Source organism: Homarus americanus, unplaced genomic scaffold (genome assembly GCF_018991925.1).
Source record: "Homarus americanus isolate GMGI-L3 unplaced genomic scaffold, GMGI_Hamer_2.0 scaffold24781, whole genome shotgun sequence".
Lineage (NCBI taxonomy): Eukaryota > Metazoa > Arthropoda > Malacostraca > Decapoda > Nephropidae > Homarus > Homarus americanus.
This window is the reverse complement of record NW_024723430.1, coordinates 344,633-369,610: the sequence shown is the minus strand read 5'-3', so window position 1 is coordinate 369,610 and position 24,978 is coordinate 344,633. Positions and strand designations below refer to the sequence as shown.

The 24,978-nt window shown below is 36.9% G+C and overlaps 1 protein-coding gene across 4 annotated transcripts; it reads left to right on the top strand.

Annotated features, from left to right (window-relative positions):
- The first annotated feature begins 388 nt into the window (after positions 1-388).
- On the top strand, positions 389-22,761 carry LOC121863461 (splicing regulatory glutamine/lysine-rich protein 1-like). 4 transcript variants are annotated; one of them, XM_042362135.1, is made up of 13 exons: positions 389-592; positions 2,044-2,284; positions 2,981-3,124; positions 3,639-3,811; positions 5,694-5,876; positions 6,836-6,946; positions 7,581-7,646; positions 11,760-12,075; positions 12,378-12,535; positions 13,222-13,341; positions 15,935-15,970; positions 20,276-20,414; positions 20,923-22,761. In XM_042362135.1, the coding sequence occupies exons 1-13, from the start codon at positions 471-473 to the stop codon at positions 21,058-21,060; spliced, it is 1,947 nt and encodes a 648-aa protein (XP_042218069.1). In that variant the 5' UTR covers positions 389-470; the 3' UTR covers positions 21,061-22,761. The 4 variants fall into 4 exon arrangements, with proteins under 4 accessions (XP_042218069.1, XP_042218068.1, XP_042218071.1 ...); XM_042362134.1 differs by having other exon boundaries at positions 7,581-7,658; XM_042362137.1 differs by lacking the exon at positions 6,836-6,946 and having other exon boundaries at positions 390-592.
- Positions 22,762-24,978: the final 2,217 nt, after the last annotated feature.

The following is a 24,978-nucleotide window of genomic DNA, read 5'->3' as shown; positions in this document are numbered from 1 at the left end:
TGTGACCGCCCAAGTGACTAATGAGCAGATCAATGGCAAAATGATAAAATTAAAAATAAAAAGAGTGTATAACAGAGACGTGACAAACCACCCAAATGGCTAACAAACCGATCATTAGCGAAAAGATAAGAATTTCAGGTGTACAGTAGAGGTTGTTTCAGTGGCCATCTCACTAGACCGTACGGTGCACAGGAAGAGAAGCGACCCACACCACTGAACCCGAACCCCTTATACTAGACTCCTATCTCCACTACTAGAATATTATTTATTTCATAAAATTAATATTTAAATTACCGTAATGTATATATTCTAATTATAGTCTAAAGTAATTAAAATTTATACTGTAACTATGCCAGAGATCCGGGGGTTCGGTAGTGAGTGTTGAAGGTTCATGAAGCGGCTGTGGTGGAGGTGGTGGCTGTGGTAGAGGTTGTGTTGTAACTCCTGTAATATTTTTCAACTATTTCACCATGAAGTCCAAGACGAGAATAGTTCAGATCTCTAACATAGCTCCTCAGGCTACCAAGGATCAAATGTCTACACTTTTTGGGTTCCTGGGCAAGATAGAAGACATCAGACTCTACCCCACTATGTGAGTGTCTTGAGTGACCGTGTCTTGAGTGTCCGTGCCTTGAGTGACCAACGTGTAAGTGCTTTGAGTGACCACTATGTACTGTGTCTTGAATGACCACCATATAAGTGCATTGAGTAACCACTATATAAGTGCATTGAGTAACCACTATATAAGTGTCTTGAGTGACCACTATATAAGTGCATTGAGTGACCACTATGTAAGTGTCTTGAGTGACCACCATATAAGTGCATTGAGTAACCACTATATAAGTGCATTGAGTAACCTCTATATAAGTGTCTTGAGTGACCACTATATAAGTGTCTTGAGTGACCACTATGTAAGTGTCTTGAGTGACCACTATGTAAGTGCATTGAGTAACCACTATGTAAGTGTCTTGAGTGACCACTATGTAAGTGCCTTGAGTAACCACTATATAAGTGTCTTGAGTGACCACTATATAAGTGTCTTGAGTGACCACTATGTAAGTGTCTTGAGTAGTTTCGGGACAATTGTCTTGCCTCTAGACCAGTGATTTTCAACCTTTTTCACCTCAGGGCACAGTGAGCCAAGCACTGTAATGGTTGAGGCTCACCATCAGTGTTTAAGGATAGATTTGGTCGGCGGATCTACACTACAGAATTAAGGAGAGAATTAAAACTGCCATTTGGGCTTTTAATGAACAACACATTTGTTTATTTATTGCATCATTGAAGAAAAAGGAGTTTAATGCCCTCCATAAAAGTATCAGTAATGTCAAACCGTATCTAGATGCTATTTTTTAAAATGCTATTTAAACTCCCGCGGCACACCTACGGATGCTTCGCGGCACATTGGTTGAAAATAGCTGCTCTAACTATCCCCTCCTACTCCTCTACAAAAAAAGAAAAAGAAAAGGTGGAAAATTGCAATTTTTGCAGCAAATTTTCCCTTTGTTTTTATGAGTAAACACATTCCATCACACAAGTACACCATTTTTGCACCGCACCTGTTGACAAGTGCAACCTTTCTATATCTAACCTAATCAAGCCTACCTAACCTAATAAATTGATTTACCAAAGGTAACCTAAAATACTGAACTATATTTCCCTCCTAGATAGGTAAGGTTTAATTCAGCGAGAATTTGGTTTCCTTTACCCCTTGTATCTTATTTATGTGCTTCCTCATCATTCACTCTGGGATTAATAGGGTTTGGATGTCCCTAGAAATTTTTTTCTCCAGTGTTAAACAAGTGAGTTACTCAGAAATTAAGTGCGAGTCCTTTTGTGTTCGAGACTTTTGGGTTGTAAAGTCCTCGGGTGGCCTATGGTCACTCTTAATTACAGGGTTCTTAAGAAATTGGATTTCATGGTCACTACTTTGCACTTTTCTTTTTCAGTCCATAGCCTTTCCTTCAGTGGTTCAGGTTGGTCAGAATTGAGAGTACGTACAGAGCTGTTGTAATAATGTGCTTGTATTTGATTACCTTTCAGTCGTGATGTTGCCATACCAGTCCAGTCTCGCATTTGTTTTCTCAAGTTTCATGACCGGGAGTCTGTCACAGTGGCTCAGCACCTCACCAACACAGTGTTTATTGATCGAGCCCTCATAATAATTCCTTTCACTTTGGGTGACATGCCAGATGAACAACGAGCTATGGAGATTCTTGGAACAGGTGGAACAATACCTGGTATAGGACAAGAAGCCAAGTGGCCTACACATGTTACTAATCAGGTTGGTTTTGTGATTTTCCTCATTATTTTTTTAACCATTGAACAGCCAAGTGTTTCATCGTCTTTTATGTTGTATGTTTGTGAGTTCATTAATCTGTTAGTGTGTGGTTGTAATCTGTTAACCCAAGACTTGTCAACACAGTTAGACTTATTATTTTTTATGGGTTAATTCTAAACTTTGTTGGCATCACCACCACACAGTGTACTGTTTGGTTCACCTGGTCAGAGTTCAAGATCACTGTTTTTAATAATTTGTTAGGAAAGGGAGAAGTAAAAGTGGGTCCCATAGGCCTGATAGCCTGTTGGAGATGGTGTAGCCACTTCTCCCTAAAGACTGTGCCTAGGGTTTACAAAGAGACAGTGCTGCTGATATTGCACTTGACTGACTTTCTTTCCCTACTGTAAAGTATTGTACTGTACATTCTGCAGTTGAGATCATTTCAGGTTTTCTCACTCATTATTTGGCTGCTTTAAAATGAAGAACAGGTTGTAATATACAGTACTTCCTTAACCCTTTGTGTATAGGGTTGCCTCTGAGCTGAATAAAATCGTTTGATGTTACCCAAATACAATATTGAAAGTTGTGTCCCCAAAGTGAAATGGGTTAAGTTCACTTCATGCAGGTGATATTTATAATGTTTATTTTGTCATGTTTCAGGTGTTATTGATTTTTAATGATTCCATTTTTCATTTCAAGATTGATGGAATCATTCTACGAACTATTGATCCTAATCTGGCAGAGAGTGATCTTCCAGATTATCCACCACTGCCAGCAACAACAGAGTCTCAAAAGATAAATGAAATCCGACGTACTGTTGTATTTGATAATCTTGACCCAAGTGTAAGTAAAGTAGGAAGAATAACTACATTACAGTATTTGCCTACCTGACTGTCTTAAAGAATCTGTCCAATATTTAAAAGTAGGGAAGAGCAGACAAAGGTTCATTTATTCACTTCAGTCAAAAATATTTCTACATATAGTATAAGTGTCAGAGATCCAACTACAAGCTACAATTACTAGATTTTACTGGGCAGTTTATCAGCCTAAGTGAAATTAAAACATAAGCATAACAGTAAAAGAAAATAGATACAAACAAGTGAAGAATACTTGTAAAGAAACAATTACTTTTGGCCATCTTTCTTTGTCTATTTAATATACTATAGTGTAATATACTGTACTGTATATTAACCTAACAACACAAATAGGCTTGCTAAAAGAGTTTATAATATACAATTAACTACAGTAATGCTTGGTTTCCGTGTGCAAAATAGAGCAAGGTTATATAATATTACAATTTAAACAGGAAGCAGCCAATGTTAGTTATAAACCAAAACTATATTTTTCTTTTTCTTAGATAACTTCTGAGCAGATAATGGAAATAGCAGCCAAGGCTGGTGAGGTTCGATACCTTCGCTTAGGAGTTGAACTTGATGGCACAAAGAATGCACTTGTTGAATATTCTGAGCAGCCTTCCATAATTCAAGCTCTCAAGATGCATCACCAAGACCATATGGGACGACCAATTAAGTGAGTACAGTACAGTACAGTATAGTACATGCAGAGTTTAAACCATCAGTTGCTTTGATAGTGAGATAAAGGATTAAGAACCAATTAATTTAATACACAACAATACATCACAAAAACCACAGTCATTGACAGGTAAAGTTAGGAGAGTACAGTACATATTTAAGTCTCATCTACAGAGCCTCACTCTAATGGGTAGTTCCCCTCTGTGAGTTAGCCATTACAGGGGACCCTCCAAGTTATCCTGTCCTATTTCTTATACCCTCTCCATTTCTCTCATCTCCCCAGGGAGGTTGGGGAACATAACTCCGTTATTTTATCTAATTCTTATGGGGAAACTGGATCCGCTTAATGTTGTTTTGTATAACGTCGCGTTTTCAGGAACGTAACCCCGACATTAAGCGAGAACTTACTGTAAGGTAAATAAGGGAGGGGGGTTAAGTTCCTGGGAAATTTTTTTGATAGAGGAGAATAAGTGTGCTAGAGTTGGCTGGAGGAAGAGTGTGGACCTTCTTTTGTCTGAGATGATGGTGACTCTTCTGAATGTTGCATGTCCAAAATTTTTATCTCAATTCGCTTATATGTTTGACACATACCATATGGAAGCCTGTGGTAAATCTTCTCCGTGGCCACAAGAAACTCTCAAGTAATCCTCAGTTGTGTTCTGGACAATGTAGAGAGCACTACGCCTATGTTAATAAGATAATGCTTACCAGAAAAGACATTAAGCCCATCCCCAGCTTCAGTCAATCAGGTACACATATTCCCCCAATAGTATCATGTAAGCATTGAGGCACACGGACCACCAGAGTTATCCCTTCTCACTCTGGCCCACTACCAAAACTCAAAGAACATCTGAACACACGACTTTTAAACCCCATCCCAACCACTATGATTTTTCTTATTATAATAAACTACAGGGTATACAGTAGGGTCAGAATATATTGCTACTTTATATTACGATTTTTTATATCCCAGCTACCAAAATTATCGACATTTTCTTATGCTGTATATAGCGGTAATTTTTTTATTTCGTGAGGGAAATCGGGCAAGAAATATTTCAAATGTACCGCCATGGCAAAAAAATGCGTTAATTGCTCACCAGAGGCGCCACCGTGGCTGCTCACTCACGCATTCACGCTCGCCCGCTCAGTCTTTCTGAGTGAGTGACGAGAAAGCAGCCGACTGCTGCAGATTATGACTTCTAAGGTGAGTGTAAATGGGTTGCTAGTGACGTGAAAAGTGAAGTGAAGAGAATGGAAAAGATTTAATACCGCAACTAATATTTTTGGCGTTCGTTTATGTAGGTGTGGGATTGTCAAGTGAGGGTGACAGTGTGGCATCTACTGCTGAGTCTGGTGTTCCCAGGATGGTGTGTCAGCTGCCGAGTCTAGTGTTCCTGAATCTGGTGTTCCTTGATATTGAAATAGCTTGTTGTTCCCGAGTCTAGTGTTCATTGGTGCTTTAGTTAGTAAGAAAATGAACTCGTTCAGTCAAGTTTAGTCACTTTTTTTGGCCTCCAGAACCTAACCCTATTTTCCCCATTGATTTCATGAAATTACATTTATTGATTTAGTATATAGCGAACATTGTTGGACCCATCTCGTGATATATCCCGACTCTACTGTACAGTATACAGTATGTTTTTTTGTTTTTGTTTTCACAACAGATTACTATTTCTTATGGGAGAAGGATTGATAATGAAAAGTTGACAAAGGGAACCCTCTGTACTTCCTGTAAAAAATTCTAAAAAGTAGGAAAAAGGCCAGTTTCTTCCCATCATTAAAATGTACCGTTCAGGTTCTTTTGAAATTAGTGGTAATGTCCTCCTTTCTGATGGCTTTGGGTTTTATTGGGTTTATAAAGTGTTGTTTATTACTTCTAGGGTTAATCACTCCAATGTGGCAATTATCAAACCACAGACCAAAAGTAATGAGGCTGCACAGCGGGAAATTGAGGAAGCGATGAGGCGGGTGAAAGAAGCACAGAACTTCATAGCATCAGCAATAGATCCTGTCATGTCATTTCTGGACTCATCAAAGGAGAAGAGATCCAGGTCAAGGTCACGGTGAGTGTTCATATAAGCTTAAGTGTTCGTGCCACTTGAGAGAGTGTGTGTTCTAGTAAGTGTAGGCGTGTGTAGTAGTGAGTAAGCATAAGTGTGCCGTTGAGAGTGTAGAGAGGTTGATGATTTGTGTACTGCACGAACAAAGACAGATAAAAAGAGCAGTTGAAATAAATTAACACTTGAAGATTTTTCAGGTGGAGGAAGATGGGCAGTAGAGATTCTGAGATGAGAAGATATGTTGGGTGAGACATTGTTTGAGTTAGGGTTTGTTCTTTAAGTTATATGGTCAAGCAGAGTTAACTTTGGTGGTTATAAAATACAAAATTGTGATAAATTGACGAAAAGCATCTTCCAGTGTAGCAGAAAAGGACGTGCAAAATAGAAAAGAATATTTGAAGGAGAATATAGATTTTGCAGTGGAGGTGGAACACAGAGTCAGGAAGATGGTATGATCTAGCTTTATTGTAAATGATGTTGGAGGACTGGGAGTAAAATATTTTAATTATTGAGGAAGTTTGTCTTTGATTTCAGAAACAATTATCTGGTGATGGTTTAAGTTGTTTCTTATTAGGTACATTTGTTTTCTTCCCTAAATTAAGGCACCTCCTTTTTAGGTTTAGAAATACAATCAAGAGCTGAATTGTAGGTTGGAGTACCATAATGTGACGTTGTTTCCCTGAGGAAGTCATTGTGCTTATACTCTTGTTTCTAATTAAATGTCACAGTTTGAAATTTGATACAGTATGCACTAGTGAGTTCAAAATCCTTGTATTTAGTTTGTTATACCAAATACTGTTTAGGAAAGGTTTGAAGGATTTTGATTTTGACTGTCTTTGTAGATGGGGATAGACTATGGTAGGAAGGGGACTTTATTCTCTCATTATTGAATGTTTTATGAATAGCCACTCCTAGACTGGAAACTGAATGTCAGCAGCATTGCCTACTCTTGATTTTTAAAGGAGCCGATCCCGATCACGACGCCGCACTAGGTCACGATCCCGACGTTCCAGGTCCCACAGAAGATCCCGTTCTCGCTCCCGTCATAGATCCCGATCAAGGTCACGGTCCAGGTATATTTGTGATGAATGAGTTGGTAATGATCTCTTCATAAATGTCTACTGTATTTCCTCTCGCTAAAAGAAATATCAGCTGCATTTTCATGCTTGAGATAATTATCACATCGTACAGACAATGCCCAAAGTTACTTGACATTCAATGTCAGACTCTTTCTCCAGTATGAACCTTCTTGCTTTGTAGGTCTGTATCATACTTTTCTATTCATAAACAATTGCTTTCAGTCCTCCTACACTTATTATGTGTTCTTTTGATGCCAGTCGTTGTACATCACAGAAAGAAAAGTTTTGCAAGAGAGAAAATAAAACTTTTGCAAGGGATTAGCAGGTTCCTTTAGTTCAGACTTGTAATATGATCTCTTGATTATTCTTGAGTTTCATTTCTTCATATCATTTGTCCTCTTGTTATCAGTTCCTGAATTGGCAACTTGCCTTATATTTAACTTATCTTCACTACAGATCCTTTAATTATCACAAATTCACTATCTCTTCCATTATTGTCACTTGTGGTACATACACCTACTCTTTATCGTCTACTCTCATCATCATGTTTGGGCAGCCATGACAAAATATAGGTTACATTATGGAGTGGATAGAAAATTAATGTATACTGTATTTGCATTTGTTACAGAGACCGTCACCGACGATCGCGTAGTCATTCTCGGAGGAAGAGATCACCTTCAAAATCACGAAAAAGGTCTAGGTCAAGGTATTGTGATTTTTGTTGCCATGAGTATGATTATGGTTGACAGCTACAAATGTTTGTATGAGAATAATCTTAAAAGTTTGAGGTAACAATGTTTGTGTGTTAAATGCAGTGATTGACAGCTGTGATGATCTTGAGTTATGATAGTGATATTTCTGTTAGCTGAAACATTTGGTGCAGAGCACTTCCGGGAATGAGAGATTTCCTGCTAATGAGATGAGTCTCTCAAAGCTGGAAAAAATCCCTCATCCCCGTAATTTTCAGAGTACGGTACAGTGAGTTCTGCTATAACGCGTGTTTTGATAACGCGAATTTGCTCTAACGCGAGTTATGAATTAGGAACGATATTTGTATAACGCGAACGCTTGTTTGCTATAACGCGATTTTTGCTTACTATTTCTCCAATTTTGTGGTAGTGGGGTATGCTATAACGAATCTAATTGGTTCTAGAACCTTGTTCCTTATAGCATTCGTTCGTTATAGGATTAATCCGTTCCAGGCCCCCAAATACAACCACTTAACACTGAAAAATATAATATAAAATTTTAAAAATTGTAAAAAAGTGCATAAATATGCATCTAAACCCCTGAAATAAAGAATATCATTAATATTTGTAATAAAAAACAATAAATTAGAAAAAAAAAATTAAATAATGTTCGTTGTAGGAGTTTCGTTCGTTATAGCATTCTCAATTTTATAGGTAAAACCGTTCGTTATAGGAATATTCGTAGTAGGATCCATTCGTTATAGCATACCCCACTGTATTAACTGTGAATATAGTAAAGAAGAATATCAACAAGAAGCGTTCTGGTGATAGAATTCCCGGTGATGATCGTAAAAGAAAGGATATAACACTTGAAGAGAAGCTCGATTTTATCAACCTCAAAATCACCCTTCTCCCCCATCAAGTAAAGTGTTACATTTACTGTATGATTTCATTATTAGATATGAATGTAACATTTATTTAGACTGTGCTATCCTTTGTGTTAGGCTAACTACTAAATTTTTTCGATTTCGAGTAATCTGCACCTAACCCTATTTTCTCCATAAGCCCTGTTATTTCTATTACGCGATTTTCTATAACACGATATTTTACAAGAACACAATTATCGCGTTATAGCAGAACTACCTGTACTGTAATTTAAAAATATTCTCGGAAGTTCCAGAAATTGCACATTACATTATCTCCTGAACCCGGAATTTTCTGGGAGCCAGAATTTTTTTTCGGAATTTACAGAAAATGCCTGGTTTTCATCTCTCAAACCCGGAATAAAAATCCCCCATCCCCAGAATTTTCCAGGTACCAGGAAAATTTTATTGGAATTTTTCGGAAAATGTGTCCTTCGGAAAATTCCAATTCCGACTATCGGAGAGTTCCGGGTTTGAGTTTGAGGAATTCCAGCTAATGGAGATACTACTGTATTCAGTAAAGTGAAAGAGGTTTTAAGAAGCAGATCCACAGGAGGTTGCACTTTTGCAGTGTAAGTCTAGAACAGAAAAAGGCTATAAGATTCTCATATGATACAGCATACAGGTAGTTCTGCTATAACGCGATAATTGTGTTTTTGTAAAATATCGTGTTATAGAAAATCGCGTAATAGAAATAACAGGGCTTATGGAGAAAATAGGGTTAGGTGCAGATTACTCGAAATCGAAAAAATTTAGTAGTTAGCCTAACACAAAGGATAGCACAGTCTAAATAAATGTTACATTCATATCTAATAATGAAATCATACAGTAAATTTAACACTTTACCTTGAAAAAATATGAATGTAACTTGATGGGGGAGAAGGGTGATTTTGAGGTTGATAACATCAAGCTTCTCTTCAAGTGTTATATCCTTTCTTTTACGATAATCACCGGGAATTCTATCATCAGAATGCTTTTTGGAGATATTCTTCTTTACCATATTCACAGTTAATACCACAAAATTGGAGAAATAGTAAGCAAAAATCACGTTATAGCAAACAAGCGATCGCGTTATACAAATATTGTTCCGAATTCATAAATCGCGTTAGAGCAAATTCGCGTTATCAAAACACGCGTTATAGCAGAACTCACTGTACTTGTTCACCCAGAAATTCCACACCCCCTAGAGTTGCACTACTTTTTAGGGTTACCCCATGAATGATTGTAGTGCAGTTATTATTCTTGGGTCTTTTCCATTTGGGGGCTAGCAGTGGATTTTAATGATAAATAATCGGTACACTATTACAGTTTTTTATGCTGATTACAAAAATAACTTAAAATTTTTGGATAAATAAAAAACAAAAAGTTACAGCATATTTAAGTTGTATTTATAGGCAGATAACTGCATAGACAAATGCATTTCAAACATATACCTAACCTAACACAACCATGAGGAAAGCATACGGTAACATTACGGCTATCAAGGGTATCTGTCTCTGTATTTATCTTCCCATAAATACAACTGAAAAATTCTGTATCTTTTTTTGTTTTTTATTTTTCCAAAAATTAAAACTTATTTTTGTAATCAGTGTAAAAAACTGTACACCCACCTCTCGTTTTACGCAGGGGTTACGTTCTTGAAAGCAACCGCTTAATTAAAAAATGCGTAAATTAAACATAATTTTCCCAAAAGAATACATTTAAATGGTATAGGTTAGAAGAACCACCATACAGGGTATGAACAGTGCTCTCACTTAAACCAATCACGCGGCAACATCCGACACACGCTCTTCTCTCTGAAGGCGGGTGATCACATTTAATTTCACGTCCATTGCAATTGTTTTTTGTACCTTTTTATCGTTAGGCACCCCAGAGGAGACAGATGGACGTTTTCCAGACATGCTCAATGGGGAAAACTGCGTTAAACACTAAAAAGGTACGTGATAAACACACAATGCAAATGAGAGCACAGAAAATGTAGTGCTGGTGTGAACTGAGAAAGTGATACGCGGGAAGCTTGCTGAACGTCGTCACAATTGTTGTATAGAATACTTCATTATCATCATTAATTTTAATAATCTTTATTATTACATTATTAAAATAATGACTATTATTACAGTATTATAATAATTATTAATAGTGATAATAATATCAAAATCGTTGATGTTGATATGACTGGGACTTTATAGTAATAACTTACAAGCACCTCACCAGGCATCAGACATGACTCCACTGCCAGGCGATCAGGCGAATATGCGCGGCAGTTTTAAACTGTCTTGAGCGTGTTATTTAAAAAATATGTGTGAGTAAATTAGCTTTTGGTATTAATTGAACAATCGCGTTATTCCAAAAGCCCTTAAATCAAATGCGCGTAAAACGCCTGAGTTACCCGTACTAGTGTACCGATCTTCATTAAAATCCGCTGCTAGCATCCAAACGGAAAAGACCCTTATTCTTTACTAGTGGGAATGATTGATTAAGTTTTGGAAAATATGGAAAGAATATTGCATGCAGTGTTTGAGTTTCAAAAAATTAATTTAAGGGTGTAGCTAGTTCCTGGTGCCTTCTAAACTTGTCATTCAAAGCTTTCCTATATTATCTCCCACTTTCTCTTAATTGTCTGCCCCTCTTGAACCACCTCATACAAAATGGAGAGGAATGAAGATTATAGAGTTATAGGGTAGATGGAAGGAATGATTTAACTTTAATGTGTTTGAATGAAGCAAGGGTTTTAGAATAATGACAGCGGCATGGCACACCTCTCAATCGTACTACAGTATACTGGCAATTGAGAGTGATTTGGTTTTGAGACTGAAATAAACAAGTAAAGGAAGTAGATTAAGCAAAGAGAGATGATTAAGGGAGTTACAAATGAGTAATGAAAGTACAGTAGTTTAGAAAGTTGTGGGTAGTATCTGAAGTGTAACAGTTAACAATATAGTACTTTAGTAATTTTGTGATATTTAAGGTATGATAAATACCCATGAGGCTAAAAATAGGGTGTACAGTATAGGACCAGGGAATGTTAATGTGGTTGTTAGTTTAATGTGTTAATTAGAATATTGTGTATTAGACTGAAAATGGCACATGGGTTTAGGGAAAAGGATTTTATCCTACTAAGATAGTTTGGTTTATTTATTTATTTTTATTATTTTTTCATAAAGTAACTTGAACGATGAATTACTGCTCATACAGGTCACATTCCCGAAGAAAATCACGATCTAAGTCCCGTTCAAAGCGATCTCGATCAAAGTCGAAGACTAAATCTAGTTCATCATCATCACGGAAAGAGAAGAGCAGCAGCAGTAGCAGCAGTAAGAGTAAAGATAAAGATAAGGACAAAGAGAAAACCAAGGATAAAGACAAAGAGAAGAAAGAGGAGAAAAAATTGGAAACCATCAAAGTGGAGGACAAGGGCATAGGCAAAGAAGAGGAGAGCAAGAAGGAAGATTTAAAACCTGAGGAAACAAAGGAAAAGGAAAAAGAAAAGGAGTCAGAGAAGAAAAAAGAGGTCAGTTTCTGCTTCCTGGGTAGTTTAAACAAATGATAAGTACTGGTAGTTATGTTCCTTGTGCCCATATAGAATAAGAAAGGCAGACACATACTCTCCCTTCTGCTGCTGTGGTTCTGCCAGTGGTTAGCTACCCATGAATTTGAGAAGGGGTCACCAAAATAAAAAAAAAATTCTCCATACAGTATGTATATATATATACTGTATATATATATTTATTGTATTGGTGTCTTAAAAAGACTATGGTAGTTCAGCTAAAACAATGTTTACAGATGAAACTAATAATGCTCTTATCCCTTTAGGTCAGTAAGTCTCGTCGTTCTCGGTCTCGTAGTCGCTCCCGTGACCGTAAGAATCACCGAACGCGGTCTCGGTCTCGTAGCAAGAAACCGTCACGATCACGTTCTCGCTCACGAAGTCGCACAAAATCAAAGAGATCACACAGGTCAACAAGATCCAGGTAAGATTGCAAGAGCTGTTCATAGAGAAAACTTTAGCAGATGATCATTTGGTGAAACAGGTTGATGATATGTAGTAAAGGTGAAGATACTGGTGACAGAGTTAGATAATTTAGACTTGACAGATTTTTGTCAGTAAAGAAGTCATTTAAGTTTATGATTCTGCAAGTTGATGCTGCCCAAAGGGTGAATGAAGATAAAGTGCTGGAGAGGCTCGTTTATTTAATGGTGATTATGTAAATGAAGATGCAACTCTAACTTTGGGATTCTTCCTGCTGCACATAATAATGAATTTTAAGCATACAGTATTAGGTAGCAAATGTTGTACGAAGACAAATTGTTCTTTCTTCTCAGTATGTACGGTACGTATATAGAAATTCAGTTGAAATGTCACTGACTTTCAGGACACATCCACTTTGTTGAGTTTACACACCCATGCCATCCATGGTACAGGGGGAGGTAAAACTCCTATTTGTGACCACTTATGATAAATTTTTAATATCGCGTGGTTTTCTAATTTATATTACCACTTTTGTCTCTTTGTCTTAATATAAGACTGGATCAGGCTTATACAGTACAGTACTTTGCTTGTAGCTACTGTATACCAAATTTGTGTCATGGCCTGTATGCAAAGAATTTCTAAGTGGTAATTATATATTCAATTTTTAAATTTATTTTTGTCTTACAGGTCACGTTCACGACGCAGATCTCGTAGCAAGTCACGATCCCACAGGGACCGCTCCAGAGACCATCACGGCCGCTCACATGAACGATCCAGACGACGGTCAAGGTCTTCTTCAAGATCAAAGTAAGTCAATGACTGGAGTGAAAGAACCTTAGTTTTAATATACTACCGGTTTATTATTTTGACTTTACTGTACTGTACAGTGTTTTTAACAGCATACTATTTACCACATTCCTCAGTTGTGTAATGTGAAAGTATTTTCTTAGTATGTGTATGGAAAAAAATATAAATTAGTGAATTGTTTTAATATTCCAAATAAATAAAGTGGTATGGCATACGTGACACATTATTTATCAGGTTAAGTTTCCACAAAATTCTTTAAACATGCTTTTATTGCTAAACACTATAATTTGTTATAGTTCAGGGCTGAGTTGAATAATTAAATCCATATACTGTTCATTACGGTAATCAAGTTTTTATTGGTAAACACACCTGTCATAGGCTTGATGTCTTAACATTGACATTGCAGTATGAAGTATACCGTATATACTCATGTATAGTTCGAGTTTTTAAGACCAAATTTTTAGGAAAAAAATTGGGGGTCGTCCTATACATGCGTAATAGTTTTGTTAGGTTGAACCCATGCATGATGGGAAGGGCGAGGAGCAACTTTTAGCTTCAGACATGAAAAATATTTACCATTTACTGCCAGTAAACAATGGAAACGTAAAATATGTACCAATTAGTAATGAAAAGTTGTGCAGTTCCTTCAGCAAATGAAGCTCACCAACTTGCAATAGGCTAAATTACCTTACAACGTGCTTTCAGTAGTCTATGTTGAAGTTCTTAGCACAGGCTAACTTATCATATCATATACGGTATCACAGTTCTCATTGATCTACCAAAAATACCGGTAATAAAAACCTTTTCGATATTTCACACTTAATATAATACCCGGTAATCTACTTCAACCTCCTATTGTTTACAATGACGCATGACGCACCACCAGCTGTTGTGTATCAGCTAGACGGTACACGTGTTTTTTGAATCGTTTTCAGTTAAAAAAACTTACATCACATGTATATTTTACCTTAACTGCGCCTGAATGAATATATTCTCGGAAATAAATAGTAGTTTTGCTGAAACGTGATGTATTTTAATGTAAAATAGGATAAAGTACATGACGAAAACAAAAGATTTTACCTAACCTTCCGATGTTCAAGAGAAGTTACTGGTTTTTTTTAATAGGTTTTGGTTAAAATATTGTTATATTACAATGGTACAGTATTCTATTCATACTGTGCTTGATATAATGCTTTCACGGAAATGTAATATTTTTGCTGAAATGGCGTACGTATTACAGTGGAAAGTGGGATAAAATCGTGATGAAAACAATGACTTTCGCTTTCTTTCGTTCAAAAGATGTTACCGTAATCGCTTTTCGAATAGTTTAGTTAAAAAACTGTTTTATTACAATAATATTCCCTCCTAATTGACTTGAATAAATACTTGAATGGAAATATACAATATTTTTGTTGAAACTACCCGCGTTTCAGTGTAAAGTGTCGTAATAATAAATGGTAAACAATTTGCCTTTGGCACTCGTGTTTCAGGCACGGCGAGCCTCAGTTTATAGCACGTAGAGCATTTTTACTGATGGTTTTGTTGTTCCATTACCCTCAAAAACGTGGGTCGAACTATAAACGAGGAATATCATAAATTAACAATTTCTTGGTCAAAAAATCAGGGTCGACCTATAAACGAGGGGGGTTATAGACGAGTATATACTGTAACTTCTTTCAATAAGAGCAAATTCTATTTGTTGCTTCTTAGTATGCAGTATCAAGAAATTACATATAAGCTATCCAGAGAACACTGTAATAACTACTGTACCCACCATTTTGCTAATACACTGCTACCATATTAGTGTAAGGACACACAAACAGTTATTAGTGTGATCTGATAATCTGTATACCAGTATATAAGATACATACTGTCTCTATGTTACTTATGCATATCCACAAATTTGAGGATAACTGAAATTTGGTAGGGGGAGTGGGTGACCTAGGGGATTGGCTGTATACCCCTAATTGATTTTAGAAAAGACCATTTTCTGAAAATGAGGAAAGTGCACACCAGAGGTAAATTAACAGTCTACATTTAAAACTTACCTCACACACCTTCGCACATAAACAATCAAACACTCACACACTCAAACATGAAAAATATACTGTACTTGTAAACATATATGCCTAATAAACTCAAAGTGTTTGTTATTGATGTTTATTTGATATTATGCCCCTGTTTCTTTATCTCTCTTATGTTCTATATGTATTGAGTAAAACAAGTGTTAAAATCTGACGGCCGTGACCACCGCGATGCCCATATCCCCCCTATTTACATTATTTCTTATGGGAGAAATTGCTCCGCTATTCGCAATTTCGATACTCACAACGGGTTTCATGCCCGTAACCTTTGTGATAAGTGAGGCAGCCCTGTATATATACACAGCTGCTCCTCGACTTACGACTGGGTTAGAGACCCAATTCCAGGTCGAAAGTCGAAATGGTCGTAAGTGTGTTGACCATGTTACCTTCCATTGTAAGAAAACATTTCATAAATTTATCATGTACAATATTTTTTTATTTATGTTACTGTTGTGTGGTAGAATTTAGCCAGTAATTGGATCTGAGGCAGTTTTCTTTGTTTTCCACAGGCCGGGGAAAGCCAAAGACAAGGAATCTAGCAAAAAGTGAGTTCTAATCATATTTATAAGAGAAAGTCCTAATGCAAACCCTGTTAGATATACACAGCTTATGATTTTTTTAGTGGAAAAACTCATTCAGGAAATCATATTACATATTTTTTTACTTCACCTTCATATGCAGTATACTGTATATATGAACGGTTAAGACCTCACAAAAAAAATATTTGTCTTTACAATATTAAAAAGTGCATGAGGTTTTTTTATTTGCATCATAAACAGTTGATAAATTTGTGTATGTGTTAACAGTTTATGGCCTTCTTTTGGGGCATTTATTAATTTAATAATAATTTTTTTTATCTCTTGGCTGTACTGACAGTTTGTCATATTGACAGTTAAGGATGTGCTAGGCAGTATGTTAAGCACTTCTTATTAAAGCTTAAGAGGCTGGGTTTATTAATTAATGCAGTGAACTTTCTTATTAAAATATTTTCTAATTAAGGAGTTACATCTGGAATGGCTACTTTTGGAGGGAATAGTTCTGGAGAAGATGGACTTTGGGGGAGACATCATTATGGAGAGAAGGTTGTTCTGGCTGGGTTACTGTCCTTAGGGGACATTGTTTTTGCAGGTGTACTGTTCTGCAGAAGACATTGATCTTAGGGTTCATTATTCTTGTAGTGACACTGCTGCAAACATTCTTGTAGAGTGGACATTGCTGTAGACTGGAAATTTTAGGAGACATTGTTCTAAAATGAACACTTCTGGAAGGGTTACCTTATTTTAGAAGGGATGTTGTTCTGGAAGGGACTTCAGGTAACACTACCCTGGAGAGGACATTGTTCAGCAGAGTTGTCTGGAAGGAACATTGTGTTGAAGGGGGACACTTCTAGAAAAGAAACCATACACAGGACAGTTATCTGGACTGGACATCCTTCTGGAGGGACCACCAGGAGTTGCAAACTTCTTGTTTTTCCCATATTGTCCTTTAATTTTATATGATCCTATAAATGTCCTTTTTAAAACAGTTATCTTTCCTTTAAAAAATAGTTGTCAAACTTTTTCACCTTTTCCCTCAAAAGCGATGGGAAGAAACATATTTTGAGTGCCACAGCATTTTATAACCCTATCTACTTGACCTTTAAGATGGTAGACTAAATGTACACTTGAATAATATAGTACTGTTAACTCTACTGCTGCTAGTATAGTAGCAGCAAGGATATTGTTGGTGCTACTGTCTGTGTGTCCTCACTATAACTCAATAAACATTGAACATATTCAACTGAAATTTGATTGGTATATGAATCTAATGACGAGGAATAATTTTATGTTTACACTGCACGATAAACCCTCGTAAGTCCAGATTTCAGATAGTCTGGACCTTTTCTGGGCAAGAAACATTTGTCCAAACCTTTTGTGTGAAATTACTGCCGCACGCGATCATTTGAAATTGCCACCAGCGAGCAACCCTTTGGCTTCTTACCTCCTATCGGACCCATGAGTGAGCAGTTTATTTCCCCACTCTTAGAATGGCCTTGAAGTTCAACACACATTCAGCCACAGAAAAATGGTAAGAGTTTATGTAAAATAATTCAAACAATGGTGATGTTAATCTTCCTGGGAAAAGCAGAAGATGAGCACCTATTGCATCATCCATATGTCACACGCACACCTGGCGTATTTCATATGTCTTAATCATTTTGAAGTCAAATTACGAATTATATATCATATTTTTCCATTATTAATATTTTATATTACAGGCAACCCCTGCGTCACGGAAACACGGGTAAGGAAATTCATCCTTACGGAATTATGACCAAAAAAATGAAAATTGGCCAAAAAATTTGCACTTACAGAATTTGGGTAATTTTTTTTAAATTTTCAAACAAAAAAATTGTGATATTCTATACTTTATAAAAAGAGAGGTTCACCGAAAAATTTATTTCATGGGGATTCTGGGTAATTGCTCCAAGATGGTTGAAGGGAGGTTCGCCTACCCACCGCCACAACAATGGCACTGCTCAGTTAAAATTCTTTCCCCAGCTTGTGTTCAGTTATGCGTCTGTTCAGGACTGTATTCGCCCTTATGTAAGTCTGGTTAATTTTTTAAGTTTTTCGAAAGAATTTCATGGAGGGAGAGAGGCTTAAATACACAGGGTGACCTTCAGTTGCCTCTGAAGATGTCTTGAATAGAGACGAAAGCTAAGGTGCTCCATTGTTTCCCTTTTCCCCGTGTGATTTTTATCAAGATTGATCTTATCCACGTTTTCATTGTGGATCTACATGAAATATATATATATATATATATATATATATATATATATATATATATATATATATATATATATATATATATATATATATATATATATATATATATATATATATATATATATATATATATATATATATATATATATATATATATATATATATATATATATATATATATATATATATATATATATATATATATATATATATATATATATATATATACACACAGTTGTACCCCACTTAACGCGGTCAATTGAACCCAGAGGGTAAGTGAAATCCGCGTTAAGTGAACAATAGAACATATGGGATTAATTCCAATAGAAACCGGCCCGACCCCCAAACTCCACTTTTTGAAGGCACATACCTATGTTGTAGTAAAAATAACATCTTAATTTTATGATGGTACATGCACACAATTAATACTTAAGAGAAATAGAGAAATACAGTCGCCAAGTTAATGTCCATTCAAATAATGGACTCAACTCCCTCCCCCTCTTCTCACACTACACTGCCGGCTCTTCCCTCTCAGAGAAATTTTTGGGGGAAAACCACTAAATTTTAATAAATAATAACTCAAACTAAAGTTAGGATAATACAATTGACATTGCTGGATTCCTTGTAAGACCAGGAATATTTTGAATATAAATGTCATATATTTTGCACAAAAGATAACATAGTTACCTAGAGAAAAATTTTTATCTAAAATTTGTATGTTTAATGCAAAATATATGATGTTTATATTCAAAATGATCACCAAATTATAAGAATTCCAGCAATGTAAATTATATTCTGACCGGGTAATTTGTATGAATTTTATGAGCTAAAACAAATATCTTCAGTTAATAAAAAAAAAATAATCTTCACGACACTATCTGTCAATCAAAGTACCCCACCTTGCCTCCCCCCCTCTTCCAACCGCGCGGTCAGTCCCAACCCTCCCCCCCACCCCCCACCAATCCTCCCTTCCAGAGTTTTTAACATTTAGTATTAAATAATACCTCAGATTAAAGTTAGGATAATATAATTGACATTGCTGGATTCCTTGTAAGACCAGGAATATTTTGAATATAAATGTCATATATTTTGCACAAAAGATAACATAGTTAATTTGAGAAAAAATTTTATCTAAAATTTGTATGTCTAATGCAAAAATATGATGTTTATATTCAAAATGATCATCAAATTATAAGAATTCCAGCAATGTAAATTATATTCAGACCGGGTAATTTGTATGAATTTTATGAGCTAAAACAAATATCTTCAGTTAATAAAAAAAAAAAATAATTCTTCACTGGGTAACAGATGGTCGGTCGGTCCCTCCCTCCCCCCACCCCCCACCAACCGTCCCAAGGAGATGTGTGGGATAACCACTAAATTTTAATAAATAATACCTCATACTAAAGTTAGGATAATATAATTGACATTGCTGGATTCCTTGTAAGACCAGGAATATTTTGAAAATAAATGTCATATATTTTGCACAAAAGATAACATAGTTACTCTGAGAAAAATTTTTATCTAAAATTTGTATGTCTAATGCAAAATATATGATGTTTATATTCAAAATGATCACCAAATTATAAGAATTCCAGCAATGTAAATTATATTCTGGCCGGGTAATTTGTATGAATTTTATGAGCTAAAACAAGCAGTCAGGCAGGGTGGCGGGTGGGGCAAATCTAAAAATAGCGTCTCGCTCGAGCCGGACACTCACCGCGTATATGTGGAAAAAATCCGTGTTAAGTGAAAGTTCAGCTCTGGCGAGGCACCGTAATATATAAACGCGTTAAATGAAACTTATATATATATATATATATATATATATATATATATATATATATATATATATATATATATATATATATATATATATATATATATATATATATATATATATATATATATATATATATATATATATATATATATATATATATATATATATATATATATATATATATATATATATATATATATATATATATATATATATATATATATATATATATACACTGGTATTTAGTCACCCCCAAAATTTTACATTTTAACCTTTTCTTTCGTTTCCTCTTTTTTTAGGAAAGAGTCACGCCGTGATCGAAGCCGTAGTCGTGATAATAAAGACAAAGATAAAGAAAAGGATAAACTGAAGGAGAAGGAGAAGAAGGATAAGAAGAAAGAAAAGAAAGAAAAAGAGGAGAAGAAGAAGGATTTAAAGGTAAGATAGGTTTATGGGGATTAGTATAAGGTGATTGGTCAGATGGATTCTAGCCTGACTTGACCACTTGACCTGCAGCCTTTATTTACATCTCGTAAAGTGATGGTAGTCATGACAACCAAGTGTATGTAAATAGGTACATGAACTCAGATTTCGTGTGTTGTCTTTAAGGGCTCGTTTACACGATCAGTTACCACTTATGGTGGTCGAGCACGCTGCGGATCAGTGGCGTAGGTGGCCACGCAACTATTAGGCTCCCACACGTAACTGCCCGGGAAGGATTGGTGGTTCGGTGTTGCTGTCTACACGATCACTGCTCGAGCACATCTTCGTTACCGTGCTCCCCGGCTGATCGTGTAAACGAGCCCTTATACTACACCCCAGGGGTTGAATGCTTGTAACCTCTTCATAATGGCGAAGAAAATTGTATTTGGCTTGGAAGGTACATGCACTAATATTGCAGCATGTATCTTTGTACAGTATTCTTATATTTACAATATTTATTTAGGTTTCCCGAGATTATGATGAAGAAGAGCAGTTGGGCTGTGATGGTGAGGATGACAAAGGAAAAAAGAAGGAAAAAGAGGAGGAAGACACGAAGGATAAAGGAGAGGCAGTTGACATGGACATTTCTGATTCACCATGATTGCACAGTTCATCTGATAAGTATATATACAGTACCTCTGTACTGTACCAGGGAGTTATAAAAATGGTGTGAATATGAACAGCTTTCTAAGGAGTCAGTTTTTAATATTGTGGGAAGTAAGTTTATGATTTTTCAGTTTTCTAATATGCTAAGAAATTAAAAGAAATTTTTTTTATATAATGAAATTAACAGTAGATGTTAGGTTGGATGAATTGATCTTAGGTACAATAAGTTGCAGATTTGTGTTAGGTATTGAAAATACTGCATATCATTGTCTTGGCTATCTGCACAAGTTACAGTTCCTTCTTTAAATGAATGGTACTACACTGCCACCTCACTTTATGTGGGGGTTTTATTCCCAGAAAACACCGTGTAGAGCAAACCTATTATCACGTGGGGAATTAGGGGATGCATCGGGTGGACCCCAAAAAGTGCCCCACCTCCCTCCCCCCACACCAAAAACTTTTCAAAAACAATGTTCAAAGACATTGTACAGCTGTAAAGTAGCTCAATTATACACATGCATCTACCAAGTTCACTTAAAATTGATGTTTTAGAGGCACTGGCATGTCATTTACATGAGTTCCCGAAAGTTTAACACTGCCATTTGTAGAGGCTGGCTGAATCATGCGTGGCCTCCCTCAAGCCTCACCATAGCAACCTGGCCAGGTTGGGACACCCCAACCCTTAGCAACGTTCCCCCTCTCGCTGGCTCACAAAGAAATGTTTATTCATTATATGTTTTTCACCTAATGATATATTTTTTATTTATTTATTTATTTATATTTTTTGCACATTCTGTATGTAGAATTGTGTGTGCGTGTAACTGAATAAAAAATATGAAAAAAGTTGTTATCTACCCGAAATTACGGCTCAAATCTTCTCGGCATTCCTCTTGATTGACTCGTTCACGGAGAAACCACTCCAACAGAGTCGTTGAAAAATGTCTCACTTAATTTCCAAGGTAAATGTGGTCCTATTCTTATTTGCTGAAGTGTCCAAAGGCAAGGGGCCACTTAGAGAATGTTTAGGTGGAGCCATGGTGATGAAAGCAAGCGAAAAAATGAAGTTTATCCAACTGAAGTTTTTGGTTGTGGCCAGACCAGTACTAGCTAAACTCTGAGCTGACATGGCATGGGGATGCTATCTCTGGACTGTAATGGACTCGAGGCCACAAAATTTTTCTGCCTGACTGTGTTCAGCCAAATTTTCCTGTGTTAGCCTGGCTCAACCTACATTTGAGCAAATCTAAGCCCATGTTAAGCAATACTGCATAGTAATAAAAAAATCGATGTTTGAGCAAATCTATGCTGAACAAACCCACATTAAGTGAGGGGGCAGTGTATGTGTATGTTGCTAAATGAAAAATTTATTAATAAGATCAGTGTTGTAAGTCTTAGGCATAGCACAGTGGTTCCTTAAATAAATTGCTACTCAGACTTAACAGTTACATTTTTTTTAAATATGAACCAAAATTATGCTCATCTAGAGGTCCAAGGAAGTGAATTCAAGTGCTTGAATTTATACAGAATAATAAGCAGGCATGTCTAATTTCATCAGTTCTGTAATAAAGTAAAACACAAAAACATAGAGTACTGTAATTATTCACTCATGTAAAAGTGGAAAATTTAACTCTATTCATCAAAGTTGGGTAGATGAGCATTGGGTGTATTGCCTCTAACAGTAAAGTCTGTTTGTATACTTCGTGTTTTGAGTATTTCTTCCCATCTTTATTTTATAACATCTGATATTATTGAGTAACTAGGAATACTTGAAAAATTTACTACTTCTGTGATTGGATGAAGGACACAACCAGATATGCAGTAACATGGTGGTGGATGAAGTGGTCAGTGATAAAGGGGAAAAGAAGTTTGTATAAGGCATAGGAGACATATGATGACAAGGAAGAGTACTTGGTAGCCAAGTGCAGGGCCAAGGCTAAGAAACATGAACTGGATGTATTTACAGAGAAGCTGAATAGTGCAAATTTTAGAGGTGAGTCTACAAAACAACAAGGCATAGAGTGTGTAGAAACAAAAATGTACAGGTGTGTGCATGCGTGCGTGCGTGATATAAACGGTTTATTAATAGAGTTGCAGCCGGTGGCTGAAAATATACAGACTTACATTAGATTTAGACATAATGATATAATATGCATTGAATACATTTACAGGGCTGTACAGTACATAAATCAGGAGTTGTTATTTTATTTTAACAATAGATGGGATGGTGCTGTTCTTATATCTATCAGTGCGGGCTCTTATGGGCTGTATTTTGTTGTAGTGGCGGACTGCGCGAGTTGGGTGGGGGGCTGCAGGTGGCAGGAGGTGGCGATGACGAGGGTGTTGCAGTAGTTCACTGCCAAACCTTTCCAGTGCTTGGTGGTGGAAGTCACTGAGGGATGGCATTTCCAGGGTGGAGAGAGCGTTGGTGTAGCCGGAGTAATCTGCGCCGAGCATGATTCTGCAGGCCCTTTTCTGTACCTTCTCTAGCTTACGTTGTTGGGTGGAGTTGAGAGAAGACAACCAGGCTGGTGACGCATATGTTAGTTTGGGGAGAATAAAGGCGTTGTAGATGGTCCTCAACTTTGGCGTGGGTGTCCCAAGTGACCTAAGTCGTCGTAGCATGTAGAGACGGTACGAGGCTGCCTTGACTGTGTTATTTACATGGGCCTTCCAGTCAAGTTTGTTGTCTATAGTTACACCCAGGAGTTTGGCAGACTGCACCAGCTGGAGAGGATGGGCACCCACTGTGACTGCTGGGGCTTGCACTGGAATGGTGGGGGTATTGATGTGCATGACTACGGTTTTGGTGTGGTTGATGGTGACCTTGTTCTCTGTAGTCCACTCCTGTAGCCTGTCCAGGGAGCCTTGTAGCGATGCGTAGTCTGGTGCGGTGTTGTCCACTAAAACCCCTACAGTGCAGTCATCCACGTACTTCCACCTGTGTGGAGTGTCCGATAGAGCGTTGTTGATGAGGATGAGGAAGCACAGTGGTCCCATCTTGGTCCCCTGGGGAACACCGCAGGTGAGGCGTTGGAATGTAGAGACCGAGCCCTGATACCTCACTGCCTGGTGACGTACACTCAAGAAATCAGTGAGCCATGAGACCAGGTTGGTGGACAGCCCTAGTGCAATAGCCTAATAAGTAACTCTACTTAGTGGTGGACTCATTCATAACAATGCTATGAGCTGGTTGTGTGTACTCCTCACCTGAGATCAACAGGTGGACAGCGAACACATTCTGGCTACCTCCTCCGAGAGGCTGGCTCACCACATCACCGTATCACACGACGCTATCCGATCTTAATGGCCTTCAACCATCTCCAATGAGGCTGGACGTCATTACGGCATACAACGACCACCCTTGGTCTATCAGGCACCTGTTATAGAGAGGAGCAGAGGCTTGAGAGTCAGAGTGTTGACACGAATGTCATAAAATACGTTTTGTAAGCTGATGACGTATGAGCACTTTACTAAAACATCAGAATTACTTTACTGGATCACTTGTATATTCAAACAAAACGACTAAGTCAAATCACTTAATATAACAAGGTGGGACATGAAGTACTGGACAAACCTGTTATACAGAGGAGCAGAGGCTTGAGAGTGAGGTCAGGAGTCAGCCTGCCTCTCCTCTCGGCCAACGCTCACAACCTCTGAGTTACCAAGTTGGAACTTCCACAGATATAACATCAAATTCCTTCACTGTACACATCAGCGTGAGGAAATTAGGCTATGAGCTTATCTTAATTCTCTAAGATCAACTTTTTAAACCAAGCAGTGACTGAGCTTTCAAAGGTAAGAATTAAACCGACGTCAAGTACTGTACAAGGAATGGCAGTGTTTTAAGGGCGGAGCTTCACAGGCAGATAATGAGATTTTTCCGTTAAGTTTCCAGTGATAAGCAAAAGACTTG